Below are 15,537 nucleotides of genomic sequence, written 5' to 3' on the forward strand. Positions count from 1 at the left end.
GAATGTTAAGACATTTGCATATTCTTCGGCATATTATAGTAACATAAAAAAAAAAGTCATATTTCCCTAATCCATCTGCTGGCTAGACTGTATTGGGTGCTGGAGGACCCAAAAGGAACAGTCTCCTTGGTGAACTCTTTCTTCGGCATTCCTGCCAATGCCCCTGACCGCTTCTTGGCTGGAGGTTGAATCCCCTCTCTCTACCTCCTTAGAAGGAAACCCAGAGCCCCTACTCTGCTCTAATTCTTGGACCTACTCTCCTTAAATGTTGTGGGGCAGAAGAGAGGCAAGGGCTAGGCAATTGGAGTGAAGTGACTTGCCCAGAGTCACATAGCTAGGAAGTGTCTGAGGCCAGATTTTAACCCAGGTCCTCCTTTTAAGTTCTTTTGATTCCATTTGAATTCTTTCTCTTAAAAACTACAAAGATATAGGATATAGCCATGTTGGCATGGATATCCTTGCTTCATTGAAGCAGACTGTATCCCATCTACCATGATTTTTTTTAGAATACCTGTGGCCAAAAACAACTCATCCCTTGGAGCCATGTAAATTGAGTTAGACTGGTCTTTAGACAGCAGATTTATTGACATTTGCTGAGTTTATAAGCAAAGCCTTTTTAGCTTGGTGGAGGACCCATCAGACATTAGAGCTTATGTTTCCCTAGCTTAACCTTTGTGACTCATAGTCACATCCATGTCATGATGAGGCAATCAGAAGAGGATTTTAGTGGAGGCATCTTCCTTCAATTTCAGAATATTTCTGTTAATTTTTACAACTTTGGAAAAGGATTGCCCATAATGTTTCTTCTCATTGAGTATTCTCATTTGTGATTTATATTTTTAGATATAGTCATATAGACAAAGACAAATTCTTTTCCGAAAGTATAAGCTTTAAAAAGGCCACACATTGGTTCCATGATATTTGAGTTGTTCTTTTTAGCTGCTTATAGTATCTTTTCCTTGGTCTGGAAGTTTTTGAACTTGGCTATAATATTCCTGGGCATTGTCAATTAGGGATTTAATGCAGGAAGTGATCTGTGTATTCTTTCAATCTCTACTTTATCCTCTGGTTCAAGAATATCAGGGCAGTTTTCTTGGATAATTTCCTGTAGAATGATATCCAGGCTTTTTCTTTTGTCATGATTTTCAGGAGTCCAATAATTCTTAAATTGTCTCTCCTGGATCTATTTTCCAGGTCTGTTGTTTTATCAATGAGGTGTTTCATATTTCCTCAATTTTTTCATTCTTTTGATTTTGTTTTATAGACTCTTTCTGCCTTGTGAAGTCATTTGCTTCTAGTTGTTAGATTCTAATTTTTAAAGACTGAATTTCATTCCTGGCTTTTTGATCCTCCTTTTCCTTTTTGTCTATTTTTCTTTGTAGGTCATTATTTTTATCTTTTACTATCTTTGCCTTGTTTTCAAGCTGGTCAGTTCTGGCTTTTTATACACTAGTTTCATATTTTAGTTCATGTGTCTGTTTCCAAATGACCTATTTTGCTTTTTAAGTTCTTTTCCCAATTTTCCTCAGGCTCTCTTAATTTTTTTTTTTTTTTGAATTGTGTTTTGAGTACTTCCAAAGCTTGGCTCCAATTCACTGGAGTTTCTGCATTTTTCTTGTTCTTCCTTGGTCTCCTCTTTTCCATTTGATTTTTGTCCATTACCTGAATAAAAGCTGTCAATTATAATTTCTTTTTTCTTTTTCTGTTGCTTAATCATATTTTTCCTTTCTCCTCCCTCCTTATTGGCTATATTCTTGTCCCTCTGTTTATTTCCTGGATCTGTGAGTTTGGGCTTTTCTACCCTGAAAGAGCTTCTTCACTGCTCTGCTGATTAACTGGATTAGGCTGAAGGAGCTGACCTATTGTATTAATGAGCCCTGAGGCCAGATCTTCTCTACCTGCCAGCAGAGGCTGAAGGTGAAAGTGAAGGTGTGGAAGCTGAAGGTAGTTTACCTTTCACCTCCTCTCTTCCTTTCTGCCAGCTGCCTCTCTTCCAGCTGCCTGGTCAGAGCCCTGAGCTTCCCATGGTGGTACCAAGGTAGTCTGTCATGGTTGCAGCCTTTGCCTTGGGATCCCAGTCAGCTGGATTCAATGCAGAAGGTGGGAGAGGGGTGTTGGATCTTTCATTTATACTCGAGAATTCATTTGACTTTATCTGCATACCTTTCAGGTTGGATTGAGGAGGAGAGACCTATGGTTCTGTCTTGTTGAGTTTGGTTGTCCATTTTGAGGTTGAGCTTTTCTGCCCTCTAGAGGCTTCTTCTCTGTACTATTGAAAATGGATTAAGCCAGTTGAGTTGATCTGCAGAGCTGAATATGCCCTGAGGTCAAAACTTCCAGAGACAGAGGCCCAAGATGGAAGAGTGGTGGCTGAAGGTTGCAACCAGGCTGCTCTCCTCTCTGCTCCTCCCCTCTGGCTACCTCCCTACCAGCTGTGGTCAGAGCCCTGAGCCTTGTATGGTTATGGTAGCAAGGCACTTCCTTTAGGCTGGAGCCCTTGCCTTGAGATCCTAGCAACCACCTGAGTCTCTGCACAGTTGGTGGGGGAAGGGCACTGGGATCTTCCTTCTTTCTTTCTTTTCTTCAAACCCAAGAATTCTATCTTCTCTGCATGCCTTTTAAGTTGAATCAAGCAGGAGGGTCCTGCAGCTCTGTCTTGTTGTAGGATTTGGTTTTCTTTTCCCTTGAAGTGCTTTACTTTTGATTGGTGTGGAAGGGTTTTCACAGTGGAATTGACTTTTGCTGCTTCTGAGCCACCATCTTGACTCCCCTCTCAAGGCCACACATTGGGACAGCTAGGTGGCTCAGTGGATAAAGAGCCAGGCCTGGAGACAAGAGGTCCTGGGTTCAAATTTGGCCTCAGACACTTCCTAGTTATGTGACCCTGAGCAAATAACTTAGCCTCGTTTGCCTAGCCCTTATTGTCTTCTGCCTTGGAAGACAATACTTAAGTATCAATTCTAAAACAGATTGAGTCATACTTAAGTATCAATTCTAAAACAGATTGAGTCAATGGGTTTGAATAGTTTAGCCCTTGTTATATACATAATGCCATACAAAAAGACTGCATCAATTCACAGCCCAGAAATCCTTTTCTTTTTGCATTTCTGAGGTCTTCTAACTGCCCTGTCCTGCCCTGCTTTGTTAGAATTTTCCTTTGTCTATGCTACAACTCCATAAAGCTCTCCTTAATCCAATATGCATTTATTAAGCTATGCTAGAGATACAAAGACAAAATGAAAAACAGGCTCTGCCTTTAAGGAACTAAATTCTTCTTGGTAAGAGAATATTAACATCTAAAGAGATAAATATATATGAGATAATTTCAAGAGGTGGAAGAGAAAACTAAAAACTAAGGGGATTAGGAAAGGCTTCCTCTAGGAGACAACATGTGAGCTGGGGCTTGAAGGATAGTAGAGGATGGTGCTAAGAGGGAGGTCATTCTAGGCATGTGCAAAGGTGATGTGTGTCATAGGAGATGAAGTATTGTGTAAATAGAATTAGCTCAAGCCCATTCATAGTTAAAATTCTCACCACCAGAGATAGTCATCCCCACCTCCCTTAGTGGAGAGGGGACATGAGTTACCCACACGTGACAATAAGTAAAAAATCAAGAAACCAGTATTGAGGCTGCCATTTGTCCACTTGAATTAGAGGTGGACCCACAAGGAGTTCCCGCTTTGAACTTGGTGCTGAAGGATCTCGGCTGAGACCTCAGGCAACTTCTCCTCTGAATTGTCACGTGGGTAAGTTAGGCTGACTTCCTTGGGCCTACCTTGGCGTTTCCAGACCCTTTACCTTAAGTAGGCCTCTTGCCTCTCTGATTGCTAAGGCCCTGTGGCTTGTAGCCTAGTTAATTAGCCTTTTAATCCTCTGTCCGCCTGGGCCTCCCCCAACCCGGGCTAGCCTCTCCCTCTCTCTATTTCCCTACCTTCTACCTTCCTAATTGTAAATAAACTACCTTAAAACCAATCCTGACTTGGGTCTATTTTAATTATGGAATCAATCTGAATTATTGATTCATGGCGGCCACACATTAAAATACATACATATATTATATCAAATATTGAAATATAAGAGTATCAAGGTCAGAGAGAAAGTAGGCCAGTTTAGATGTATTGAAGAATGCAGTAAACTAGGAAAAACAGGCCAGAGCCAGATTATGAAAAGCTTGGAATGCCAAGTCGAGGAGGTCATACTTGATCTTGGAGGTAAGAGAGAGCCAGTGAATTTTCTTGAACAGGAATGTGCATTGGTTAAACTTGTTCTTCGGAAAGAATATTTTGACAGCTGTATTAAAGATGAATTGGAGAAAGGAAAGATGAAAAGCCAGGAATCTAATTAAAAAGCTATTTTAATAATGTAGATGAGAGATGATGAGGGTCTGTATTAGTGTGTGCCCTGTGTGAATGAAGGTAAAGAGATGGATGCAAAAGATATTATAGAGATACTTGGTAACTAATTGGATATAAAGGGGATGAAGAAGGAAGAATTGAGGATGACTCTGAAATGCAATCTTGGGGAAAGCTGGTGGCACTCCAAAGAAAGAGGAACATTTGGCAGATGGGTGGATAAAGGGGTTTGGTTCATATTGAGATGCCCATGGGAAGAGGAAATATCTAATATCTGGTGATGATACTGAGTAGAGATCAAGACAGTGACTAGGGTTGGAGTCATCTGCAGAGAGGTGGCAATGAGCCCATGAAGGATAATATTACCAAGAGAAAAGGAAATGGACTCAGAAACAATAATAGTTTCTCCATACAACAGAGGAAACAGTGAAGGCTCAATTAGATAGGTAGGAGAAGAACTAGGGGAGAGCAGGGTAAAGGAAACCCTAGGCAAGGGAAAGTAGTCAGTGGGAGATGTGATGTCTCATAGACTTTTTCTTTGACGCCTGACTTACTTTTCTACTATCATGTTCCTCCTTTCCTCAGGTACTATTAAAGAATTATGCTGCCCTGCAGGCAAAATTGGGGAAATAGGTGAAATCTAGATCCAACTTTTTAGGGTGGCTAGGTGGCACAATAGATAGACAAGTCAGGAAGACTCCTCTTCCTGAATTCAAATCTAGCCTCAGACACTTGCTAGCTATCCGACCCCAGGCAAGTCACTTAACCCCATTTGCCTCAGATTCCTTATATGTCAAATGAGCTGGAGGAAGAAATGCCAGACCACTCCAATGTGTTTGCCAAGAAACCCTCAAATGGGATCACTGTCAGACACAACTGAAATGACTGAATTAGCAACATTTTCACTTCATTTTTCAGTACTGGCCTCTCACCTTCCAGCACCCTCCTAGTGTCCCCTCCTATATCCAGTGTCTTCTGGTTTATTCTCTCCAGAACTCCTCTATTGCCCCTATGTCACAGAACATCATAACAATTCTTCCTTGTGTCCCCATTTCCTCATATTAATTCTCAAAGGTATCATGGGATTTAGAGTGTGGAAAAGACCTTAAAGATAATGTTAACTAGTAGCCTCATCTTACAGATAAAGACATTAGGACTCAAGGAGTGATTTGCTGAAGACCACATGTTACTAAGTGTCAGAAGTTTGACGAATTCAGTGCTTTTTCTAGGGTACCACCCTTCTCTCTTGTAAAAATAACAATAAAACTATAAAAATAATAAGCAATGAATTGATTATGGATATAAACTGATTTGATACTCTGCTTGCTATGCTTACAAAAGTATCTTCAGTTTATATAAGTGAAGTGAAGCTCATTAAGTGAACTTCTCTTCAGGGCCAGGTGCAAGGATGCTAAGGAGAGACTCTTGTTATACAAAAATAAACTATTGAGAATAAAATGGCCATAAAAGGATTTCTAATTCTAAAGGATTCTTTTTTTTTTTTAATTTTCTTTTTTTAACCCTTACTTTCCATCTTGGAGTCAATACTGTGTATTGGCTCCTTGGTAGAAGAGTGGTAAGGGTGGGCAATGAGGATCAAGTGACCTGCCCAGGGTCACACAGCTAGGACGTGTCTGAGACCAGAGTTGAACCTAAGACCTCCCATCTCTAGGCCTGGCTCTCAATCCACTGAGCTACCCAGCTGCCCCAATTCTAAAGAATTCTAACACCACCCAAATAAAACTCCCTGGTTCCACAAGGAACTGCTTTTCCTGTTTCCACAAGCTACGCTGATCCTTCCTGATCTGACTAACCCAAAATTTCCCTGTTTTCAATAAACTAACACTATTATCCTTATACGAAGCATATAATTCTTAACTTTGTCTCCAAGTTATAAAAATAACAAAGTTTAGCCTCAGCAAGAACTAAGTTAGGACTCTGAGCCTTAGCAGACTCAGAGTCCAAAGCAAAGACCAGGTCTCTCTTTGGTCTTCTCAGAGATAAACAATCTATGAAACAGCAATAGACAGTCACTAATGTTTCCCAGGTTGGAAAAGGAAATCACTTAGCTCCTTCAGGTTTTTGCCTTCTTTCCTTTTACCTCAGACAGGGAGGAGAGAGAAGATGTTGCCTGCTTCCAGCTCTCAGAGAGAGCCCAACTACCACTCCCAGAGAGTAACTGCCACAGAAAAACCGTCACCCCTCCCCCACACACTGTCAGCATTTGAAACTGACACTGTCTCAGATCTGTTTCAAGCTTCAGTTCTTTCTCAAGCCAGCTTCTCCACTTCCTATCTCTAAACTAATGTAACAAGACTTAATTTCTAATATCATCCTTATACTCTTAGTAGTAGGACAATTTATTACCTAATCAGGTACTAATGGCTTATAAAGTGTTGCTCTGTGTTTTACTTGTAGCCAGAGTAATTTAACCAATTAATAGAGTGGTTGTGATGTGAGCATAGCAATGAACAGTGACAGAATTTTTTTAATTAAAAATTTTTATTTAATTAGTTAATTTAGAATATTTTTCCATGGTTACATGATTCATGTTCTTTCCCCACTTCCCGGAGCCAATGAGCAATTCTACTGGGGTTTACAGGTATCATTGTATCAAAACCTATTTCCATATTAGATAGATTTTGATAGATTTAGATTTGATAGAGTTAGGTAGATAATTCCAGATTAGATAGATAGATTCCAGATCAGATAGAATTTAGATCAGGAGACCTTTTCTTGATCTTATCAGCTAACAGTTGAGCAGTCTGTAGGTTACTGTTCTATGTGTTCATCAAGAAGTTCAGTCTTGTTTGGGAACGTCATCTGCAGAAGGAACCTTATTTACTATGAAGGACTGAGGCAGAGAAGTCTCTGGAGACATGGTGGCATGAAGAGAAAAGCATATATTAGGGATCTGTTATTAAACTAAAATGATGGCATAATCCTCTTCTTATTATGGGGTGGATTCTGTGTAGTTTAATGGGGAAAAAAATCTATCCCATATGAAGACATGGAACTAAAGGACCTGTATCTTTTCTTTTTTTAAAAAAACCTAGGGAAAATAGCTTAGTATTTAGTATTGGCATGACTTTCTTTGCTATTTCAGAGGCAGCTGTAGGTCATTTTTTTTTATTAATGTTTTAAAAATCTTGATTTTTATCAGAAAGCTACAAGAGATTGACAGTGTGTTGTTTACATTCTTTGTCGCTACATAGCTCCTTTTTTCAAATGTGTGTCTTTGGGTATGCAGAAGAGCTTTGTTTGGAACAGTTTTTTTCTTTTAACTAAATTTGATTTGTGACTAAGTCTGCAAGACATTTCTTTTTAGAAGAAGCTTTCAAATCTAGTCATACACATCTGATTCACACCCCTTAAATAAATTCTCTAGAATGCCAAAAGAAAAGAAAAAGGCTGGAAGGACTTGAGTTCAAATGCTGCTTCAAATATTTACTAGCTATGTGACCCTGAGCAAGTTACTTAACTGCTGTCTGCCTCAGTTTACTCAACTGTAAAAAGGGGATAATAATAGCATCTACTTCACATAGTTGTTGTGAGGACAAAATGAAATATTTACAAAAAGTACTTGGCACAGTACCTGACAAAGGATAGGCCCCACAGAATTGCCTTCCCCTCCCTTATTTCATTTTCTTCCCTCCCTTATTTCCATTTCCCCATAATTATTAGTCTGTTTGTGGACTGAATAGATGTTGTGTATATAATGTTTTAAATCTGTATTTAAGGTTTACAGAATGTTTTCCCTCATGTCAATCCTGTGAGGTAGTCAGGGCAAATGTTCTTGTCCTATTTTGGCAGGAAAGAAACTGAGCAGTCAGAATACTTGGTAAGAGTTTGCCAGGGTGGGGAGGTGGCAAACCTGGCACTCAAACCCAGGCCTCCTCTTTCTAAATCCTGGGCTTTCCCCACTTCCTCATCCTGCATCTTCTTTTATCAGCATAATAAGTATGAATGGGATGGATTGTAAATTCCCCCTTTTGAATTTATCTTTCTTGGTTTATGTCACATGTCCTCTTTGTTTTCAACCCAGGATTACTGCAGTATGGCATGGCCCGTGCTAAGTCAGAGATTTAAGAACGGCCTCTTCTCATCACACGCAGACCAGCACCGACTTAAGTAAGGGACTTCCTTTTCCTTCTTGAATGTCACAGGGACAGGAGGAGGTCTCCTGGCCTAATCTGACCTTTAGATGGAAGGCAAGGTTGGTTGTTGTGGAGGATGTGAGTAGGTATCAAAGGGAGCCATGTGCTACGAGACTCAGGAACCCCTGAATTCATCAGAAGGGAGGAAAATGAAGAGGAAACCTTTGGGGCTGCACGAGGGCAGTGTGGCAGTGGGAAAGTCATGTGAATGAGGCTTCATTCAGAGAGAAAGCTAAGAGGGAGAGGGCACAGGGCTCAAAAGGGGGATTTGAAGAGTAGGCCTGTTCTCTTTGCAGATATCAGTGTTTTAAGTCAGCCTGGATGTACCAAGTCCTCCACAAAGGATTTCACTTCCCTTATAATTACCCGAACCTGCAGACTGCCCAGTTGGTGTATGACCGGGAGGTGCAGTGGACCCTAGGAGCCATTTTGTATAAAACACGTTTCCTACCACTCAGGTAAAGCTGGACACATTTGGTGGGATTTAAATTTCTGTACTTCCTGAGCTGGGAGCTACCTGATTTAGGCACAGAGTCTGGTTAGGAGAGGCTTCCTTCTTGGCTTCCCTTAGTGCCCTGGTGAGGAAGAGAACAAATACAGGGGTGGAAAGATAGCACTCTTGGTTCAGCCTGGGATAGTGGAAAGGGTCAGCAAGTGGGTCTAATCTCTACTGGTAGCTGGAGTTGTCAAATATTTAGGGTAAGGACTCTAGTGGGTTCATAATATTCTGTTTAATCTAAAATAATTTTTTATGTTTAGGAAGTTAATGGTATTTTCTCAACCCCCAATTGTTCACCTAGGGATCTACGCCAGGAGGGCATCCGGCAGGTTCACAATGGCTGGTTGCGTCTCTCCTTTGTGTACAACCACTATCTTTTCTTTGCCTGTATCCTGGTGGTGCTGCTGGCTATCATCTTGTACCTTCTTCGGCTGCGCAGGATTCACCGTAGACAAGCTGGAGCCTCTGCTCCCTTAGACCTGCTGTGGATAGAAGAGATGGTGCCTATAATCGGGGTGCAGGTGGGACCATGATGTCTGCTCTAGGACTGAAGCACCTCAAGAATCAGAGAACTGAAGCTCAGGGTGTTCCGGGCCCATCCTGAGTCTGCCTCAGAGGCTTCTTCAGTGATCCCAGGGGCTCCTGTTGTTGTGTTTTCACATCTTCCTTCCCAAGACCAGCTATCCAAGAGAAGCCATGACCCGATCTGTGAAGTTATGTAGCTGAGACACTCTGGTCTGATCCGAGGCACTCAGCCTTCCTCTCTCTGCCTAATGCCCACAAGATGTCCTTCTGCCCCTTTTATCAGGGAGGGTTTGGTGTTGGAGGAACAGTGTCCATGGGCTATACCCGGCTTTCACTTCCCTAGATAAAGAAGGGAATGTGTGGCACTGGGCAAGAGGATCCTGGAACTTGAGGCAGCTGATACCAAGCCTGATATATTTTAGGAAGTGTGGCAGACTTTTCTTTCTCTGTAACAGAGAAATCTCATATGTGGAGATCCACAGCTTTTAATAATGATCCAAGGATCTTTTGTGCCCATGGACCAGCAGAACTTCTAGGAAATTGAAATAATACAAACGAATTCTCTTTTTACTCAGCAGTGAAACTCTCATAGGGTTGCCTAAGGCCTCTGGCCCAGGCTTGCTGCTAATGTGACTTACATGGGATATGCCCATTCTAAAGGGCCCATCAAAGACTCTTACTTCTCTTGACTGCTTGAAGTAGATCAATTTTGTCCATATCAGTTTGTTGAAAAGACTAAATCTCGGCATTATTTTTGCTTCTTGAGCCTTAAATATGCTTGTGGGACTCTAGAAGCTGTGATAACGCAGGGCCCTCAGGTTTTGTTTTGTTTTTAAGTTAAGGTTCCTGTCCCCCCCAAACCCATTTAATCTGAGCCTTTGTATCTGGATTCTCAGTTGCCACTTCATTTCACTGCCAAGATAGATGTATAGGATCAGAAGGGATGTGCTTGTGTAGAAGGGTAGAGAAATATCAGGATTTGGGGGGGAAGGGGAAGCAGTAAAAGTCATTTTTTAAATGGTGGTTCTAGTTTCTGCCTTCAGGATTTTCTGGAGGCAGCAGAATTCCAGGTAGGAGTCTGATCTGGCCAGTTTGATTGTTCTCTAAAAGACCTCCTCCCCACCCCAACAGCTCTACCAACATTTCATGAATAAGGATGAGAAAAGGGCAGCAATAATTAGACTAGACTGTTAGAGCCAAAAGGGCAAGCTTTTATGGAATGTCATGGAATGACAGCTTTTAATCAGTTCTCCTTAGGCACCTTTGGTTTGCCTGTTCTTGCAACCTTTGACAATTTATTCCCTTCAATTTTTCCTAGGAAACCTTACTTTTGATCTTTGATCTTCCCCCATAAGCCATTCTGACTTTCCCTAATAATTTTTTCTTGGTCTCCCTTTCATTTAGTATGAGGCAAAAAAAAAAAAAAAATGATCCCAAAATTAAACAGTTATTTCAGTGGGTACAACAGTGGAGATATACTTGCCTGCTTGGTGAGAACTGGAGGCAAAAGGGTTCCAGACATGTCTCAGACTGATGTTTTAGTTATTAGGGATGGCAAAGATCTCCATGTTTCCTTCAGGGAAATGTTAAATGAACCTAATATAGGGATTCTTTAGCTTTCTTTGGAAATATTTCTTACACTACACTTATATTATTACTCTGTCTCAATTTGAGTCTTTTTTTCCATTTCTTTGCTTTCATATTTTACAGTAAAAACATATTTGGTTGAGATTTAAAACACACAAATAAGTTAGAGGTCAGGGTGGGGCAGTGAATTGGCACCAATCCAGTTGCATTTCTCTTTCTTGCCTTGGCCTCCAAGTGTTTAGAATACTGCCTAATCAACTGCCAATAAATCACATTCAATGCAGAAGATATTTGAGGGTGAAGAGTTTGGAAAGGGGGAAAACTTGTTAAATACAGGAAAGTATTTACATGTGTCTAGTTAAAATGCTTCACTGTGATCACTAGGCTAAATATGTGTTATCATGTTTTTGTGTAAATTATCCTTCATATTATTGATTTACTGGAAATGATTTGGATTTTTTGAGTATGTGTTTTTTAATTACAAGGTCTGGGACCAATTGTATTCTCATTCTCAAGTAAGTTATTACTCTTAAATTGTGTGAAATACCGAAAGACAAGATCTAAATGTTCTCTCTCAAAACTACAAAAAACACTTTTAATAGTTGCTTTTGGCATTTTATCTAGCACTTCATCCTCTGCCTTTTCTGTTGTCTCTTTATCGGTTTCCAAATGATCTTTTTAGAGTCACTCAAAGACCATCACTTCCTTGACAACATAATATCTATGCTTGTTGCTTTCTTAGAACTTGTTCATTACTGTTGTTTTTGCACAGTTTAGCTTAGCTTTCATATCTTCTCTCCCCAGTTCTGCCCTCCATCTTTCAGTCTTTTTGCATTTTTCTTCCACTTGGGTATCTATAATTGGAATTTTTCTCCCCATGAAGAGTAACAGCTTTATCAAATTCAAGTTTTTTTCACTTACCAATTTTAATATGATCTTCACCATTACTGATTCAGGCCAAATCTCATTACAACATATTTTATTATTTAAAAAATTGTAATGGCATTTCCATATCTCAGGATAACAAGGTTTTTATATTTTGAATTAAATACAATATATCCTTTTGCCCTTCCGCCGTTGTCTATATATTAATTCCTTAGTAAAGCAGGAAAAAGAATGAATACTCAATAACTTGCCATAGTATAAGATTACCTCTCACAAATGTCCTATCTCCACTTTTGAAACAAAAGGATTTTTTAAAAAGTTCTAGAAGATTTTGGAGTTGCTTCTCAGGTGTCCTCTTGAAGTGTTTTAACTTACTCCCAACCCTGCCTTTACTCTAATTCACTTTCAGGGCCCTTGAGAAATGTTTCTCCAGGTGTGGCCCAATAAATGCTACAAGGCTAGTGATTTCTTTGGTGGAGGGGAATCAATCCTTGGGTGAAGAAACTCCTTTCAGTCAATGCCAGGCAGCATCTTCTCTGAATTGTCTAAAGCAGTCAGAGAGTTAAGTGACTTGGCATGAGTCACAAAGCCATTATAGGCTCAGGGTCTCCCTAATGAGGTTAGTTTTGGGACTACAATCATTTACTTACCATAGCCCTTGTTGATGTCACTGAAACCAATGATCTAATTTCTTAGGTCTTTAGTCCATGGACCAAAAAGTCTGAGAAATTAAGGAGGTGAGGGCTGGGAGAAGAAGAGCTTTGCTGCTTTTTAGGTATTAGTTCCTTAAGTTAACAGTGAAGATACTTCTAGCAGTAATCATTACATGCAGTAGAATAAAATCAAATTGATATGCCAGGGGGTGATTCCAGTAGCCTCATTTGCATAGTATATCCTGGTGTTCATTAACCAGCTTTCAAGAAGACCTCAACACTTGCCGTTGCTCTGTATCTCACTGCTTTGCTCACATCCGAGTGAAAATTGTAGAGATTTTTACTAAAGAGTTTTACTAAAACACACATACTGGCTTCTCGTCTTCCAAACTGGTTTTCAGGATTCTCTAACTGAGCCAGTGTTAGGCATCTATTTTTTAACTCTTACTTTCCATCTTATAATCGATACTGTGCATTGGTTCCAAGGCAGAAGAGTGGTAAGGGCTGGGAATTGGGGATTAAGTGACTTGCCCAGGGTCATGCAGCTGGGAAGTGTCTGAGGCCAAATTGAACCCAGGACCTAGGTCTGGCTCTCAATATACTGAGCCACCCAGCTGCCTCCTTAGGCTTCTATTTTTAAAATTTGCCTAACTTTATAATCTATAATTCATTCAGCCAATAGCATCATCTAAAGTGTTTCATCACATTCCAGATTATTGAAGGATTAAATGACTAATAAGCTCTACCTCATTAAGCAATTGGATTATAATTATTGGGGAAGATTTCTAAACTTCCAGGAACATGTTTCTTTTTTGCTGCCATTAGAATCTTGGCAAACGGGTTTAAAATGGTCTGATTCCCCTCTACTTGTGTAAGCATGTCTGTTATGTCACCTAACTTCATTTCAATTTGGATTAAAAAGTCAGGTGGGAGTGGTTGATGTTTAGAATTCTATGGAGTTAGGTTACTATGTAGAAGTTTCTTTACTGCATTCTCATTTTATTGCCATTGGTAGCCAGAAATTTGGGCCTCTAAGGCTTTTGTGTTCTCAAAAAATACTGCTAGAATCAGTTCTGGAAAGCCAAAAGTTGTGGTTCCATTTTGTACTTAGGTTTGGCATGCAATTCACAAAAAAGTAATTAATTATGCCCTGAAAAACAATGACAGATCAGAGGCAGTGAAGTTAAGATGGATATGTTGTTCCCAAAATCACGGTTTTAGTCCATTTTGCTATTATTAACTCACTATCATCCCCTGCCCCCACTCTGGATTTCCCATCTCTAAATAATTCCAGGGCTGCACTGATCTCTTATAACCCTTCCAGTTCTGGCATCCTATACTTTTGTTTTCTGGATTATGAATTCTCTAGTCTGGATTTAACCTCTTTGAGCTCAGGCTCTCCTTGGGGTTGGAAAGCAAATCTGTCCCGCTCCTACTTTTTCTCTGCTTCTCCAGCTCGTAGTTTTCCTCTATAGCAAAGCTCATGTTTATAATTGATAGCTATCCTTTTAAAGTGATTTCTTGATAAAAATAATTATACCCATTTTACAGATAAGGGTCAGAGGAGTTAAATGACTTACGGAGTTGAGGCCTCAAACCCAAGTCTCAAACTTTTATGTCCCCTTTGAACTATTTCCTCCCTTCTGTGCTACTCTGTGTAGCCACAGACCCTTGTCCTACTGCACTCAGAGGGCCAAGCAATCAGTGAATGTCTGAAGGGGTTCAGATTCCCTTGTTCAATCCCTTGAGGCCCAGGTCAGAAAAAAGTAGTTTTGCTATGGCGATATCAGTGGCAGGTATCAGCCCCTAATGGAAGACCTAGGCCATCCAAGTGGAAGCCATGCATGCCCTTCCCTCTGTATCACACATACCTGAAATAGGACAATCTATTGGGGAAAGGCGGGAAAGCCTGACCATTGCTGTAGGAAAAAGGGGAAGTCAGAAACAGAAGAGAGGGGCAAAGCCCACTCAAGAACCAAACAAGTGCAAGAACACCGAGGTGGTAGTCATGTGTGTCTAGGCCTAGTTTTGGCATAAACCATTTGGCCTCGGACTTGTATGTCCCATCCCTTCTTTGGGTCTTAGTTCCTTATGTACAAATGAAGACATTGAGTAAACAACACAGGATGACTTTAAAAAAAACCAACCGCCATCAAAATTTCCAGGAGCAGAGGCTTAGCTCCTCAGGGTCACCGCCCTCCACTGACTAGTGCTTCTCCTACAGCATCCATAAGGCTCTCTTCAACACTTGAGTGTAGGGACTGGATAGGTCAAAAGTTCATACTTTTAAGATTTTATAACTAAGTGGTATAATGGAAAGAGCTTTGAAACCAGGAAGGCCTGAATGGGAGTCCTGCCTCTAACCCCTACTGGCTGTATGACCCTGGGCAAGTCCTGTGACCTAAGGCTGTAAGGTGCAGGCAAGGTGCTGAGCTACACTGGGAGAAGCATTCCCTGCATCAATGAGATCCATGGCCGGGCTGTGGCCTTATGATTCTGGTTCAGTCGTACAGTATGTTTGTGAGGGTACCTGCAAGGCTGGCTCTTGGGAAAAGCGTGATGGAGGCAAAATCTCTTACTTCTTAAGGAACCTCTACCCCAACCACTTACTAATAGGAAAAAGCATCCTGTCACTTTAATTGTGTTAAAGAATCATCATTTAGGGTATATGTTAGCTCTTCAATGTGTTAGTAGTGCTTTTACTGGGAGCTATGCAGACACAGAATTTTAAACTTGGATAACATTCAGTAAAATCTCAGCTTAAAAACTGGAGTTTGATGGGGCTGAAAGCCAAAGCCATATGGCATGCTGGTGGCATTGCTGAGAGCAGAACTCATCTCCTGACTTGCAGTCATTTTGCTTTTGACTCAGTAGCAGCA

At 40.6% G+C, this 15,537-nt stretch overlaps 1 protein-coding gene across 1 annotated transcript in view; it reads left to right on the forward strand.

The window, feature by feature from the left end:
* The window catches only part of ENTPD7 (ectonucleoside triphosphate diphosphohydrolase 7), a 45,791-nt gene extending 35,935 nt beyond the window's left edge, over positions 1 to 9,856 (forward strand). Inside the window, exons 13-15 of the mRNA XM_044660216.1 lie at positions 8,398 to 8,483; positions 8,806 to 8,967; positions 9,310 to 9,856. Of these exons, the coding sequence (XP_044516151.1) occupies positions 8,398 to 8,483; positions 8,806 to 8,967; positions 9,310 to 9,541 (480 nt within the window). The 3' untranslated portion in view covers positions 9,542 to 9,856. The remainder of the gene's footprint in view (positions 1 to 8,397; positions 8,484 to 8,805; positions 8,968 to 9,309) is intronic.
* The last annotated feature ends 5,681 nt before the right edge of the window (positions 9,857 to 15,537 follow it).

This window comes from Gracilinanus agilis, chromosome 2 (genome assembly GCF_016433145.1).
Source record: "Gracilinanus agilis isolate LMUSP501 chromosome 2, AgileGrace, whole genome shotgun sequence".
NCBI lineage: Eukaryota > Metazoa > Chordata > Mammalia > Didelphimorphia > Didelphidae > Gracilinanus > Gracilinanus agilis.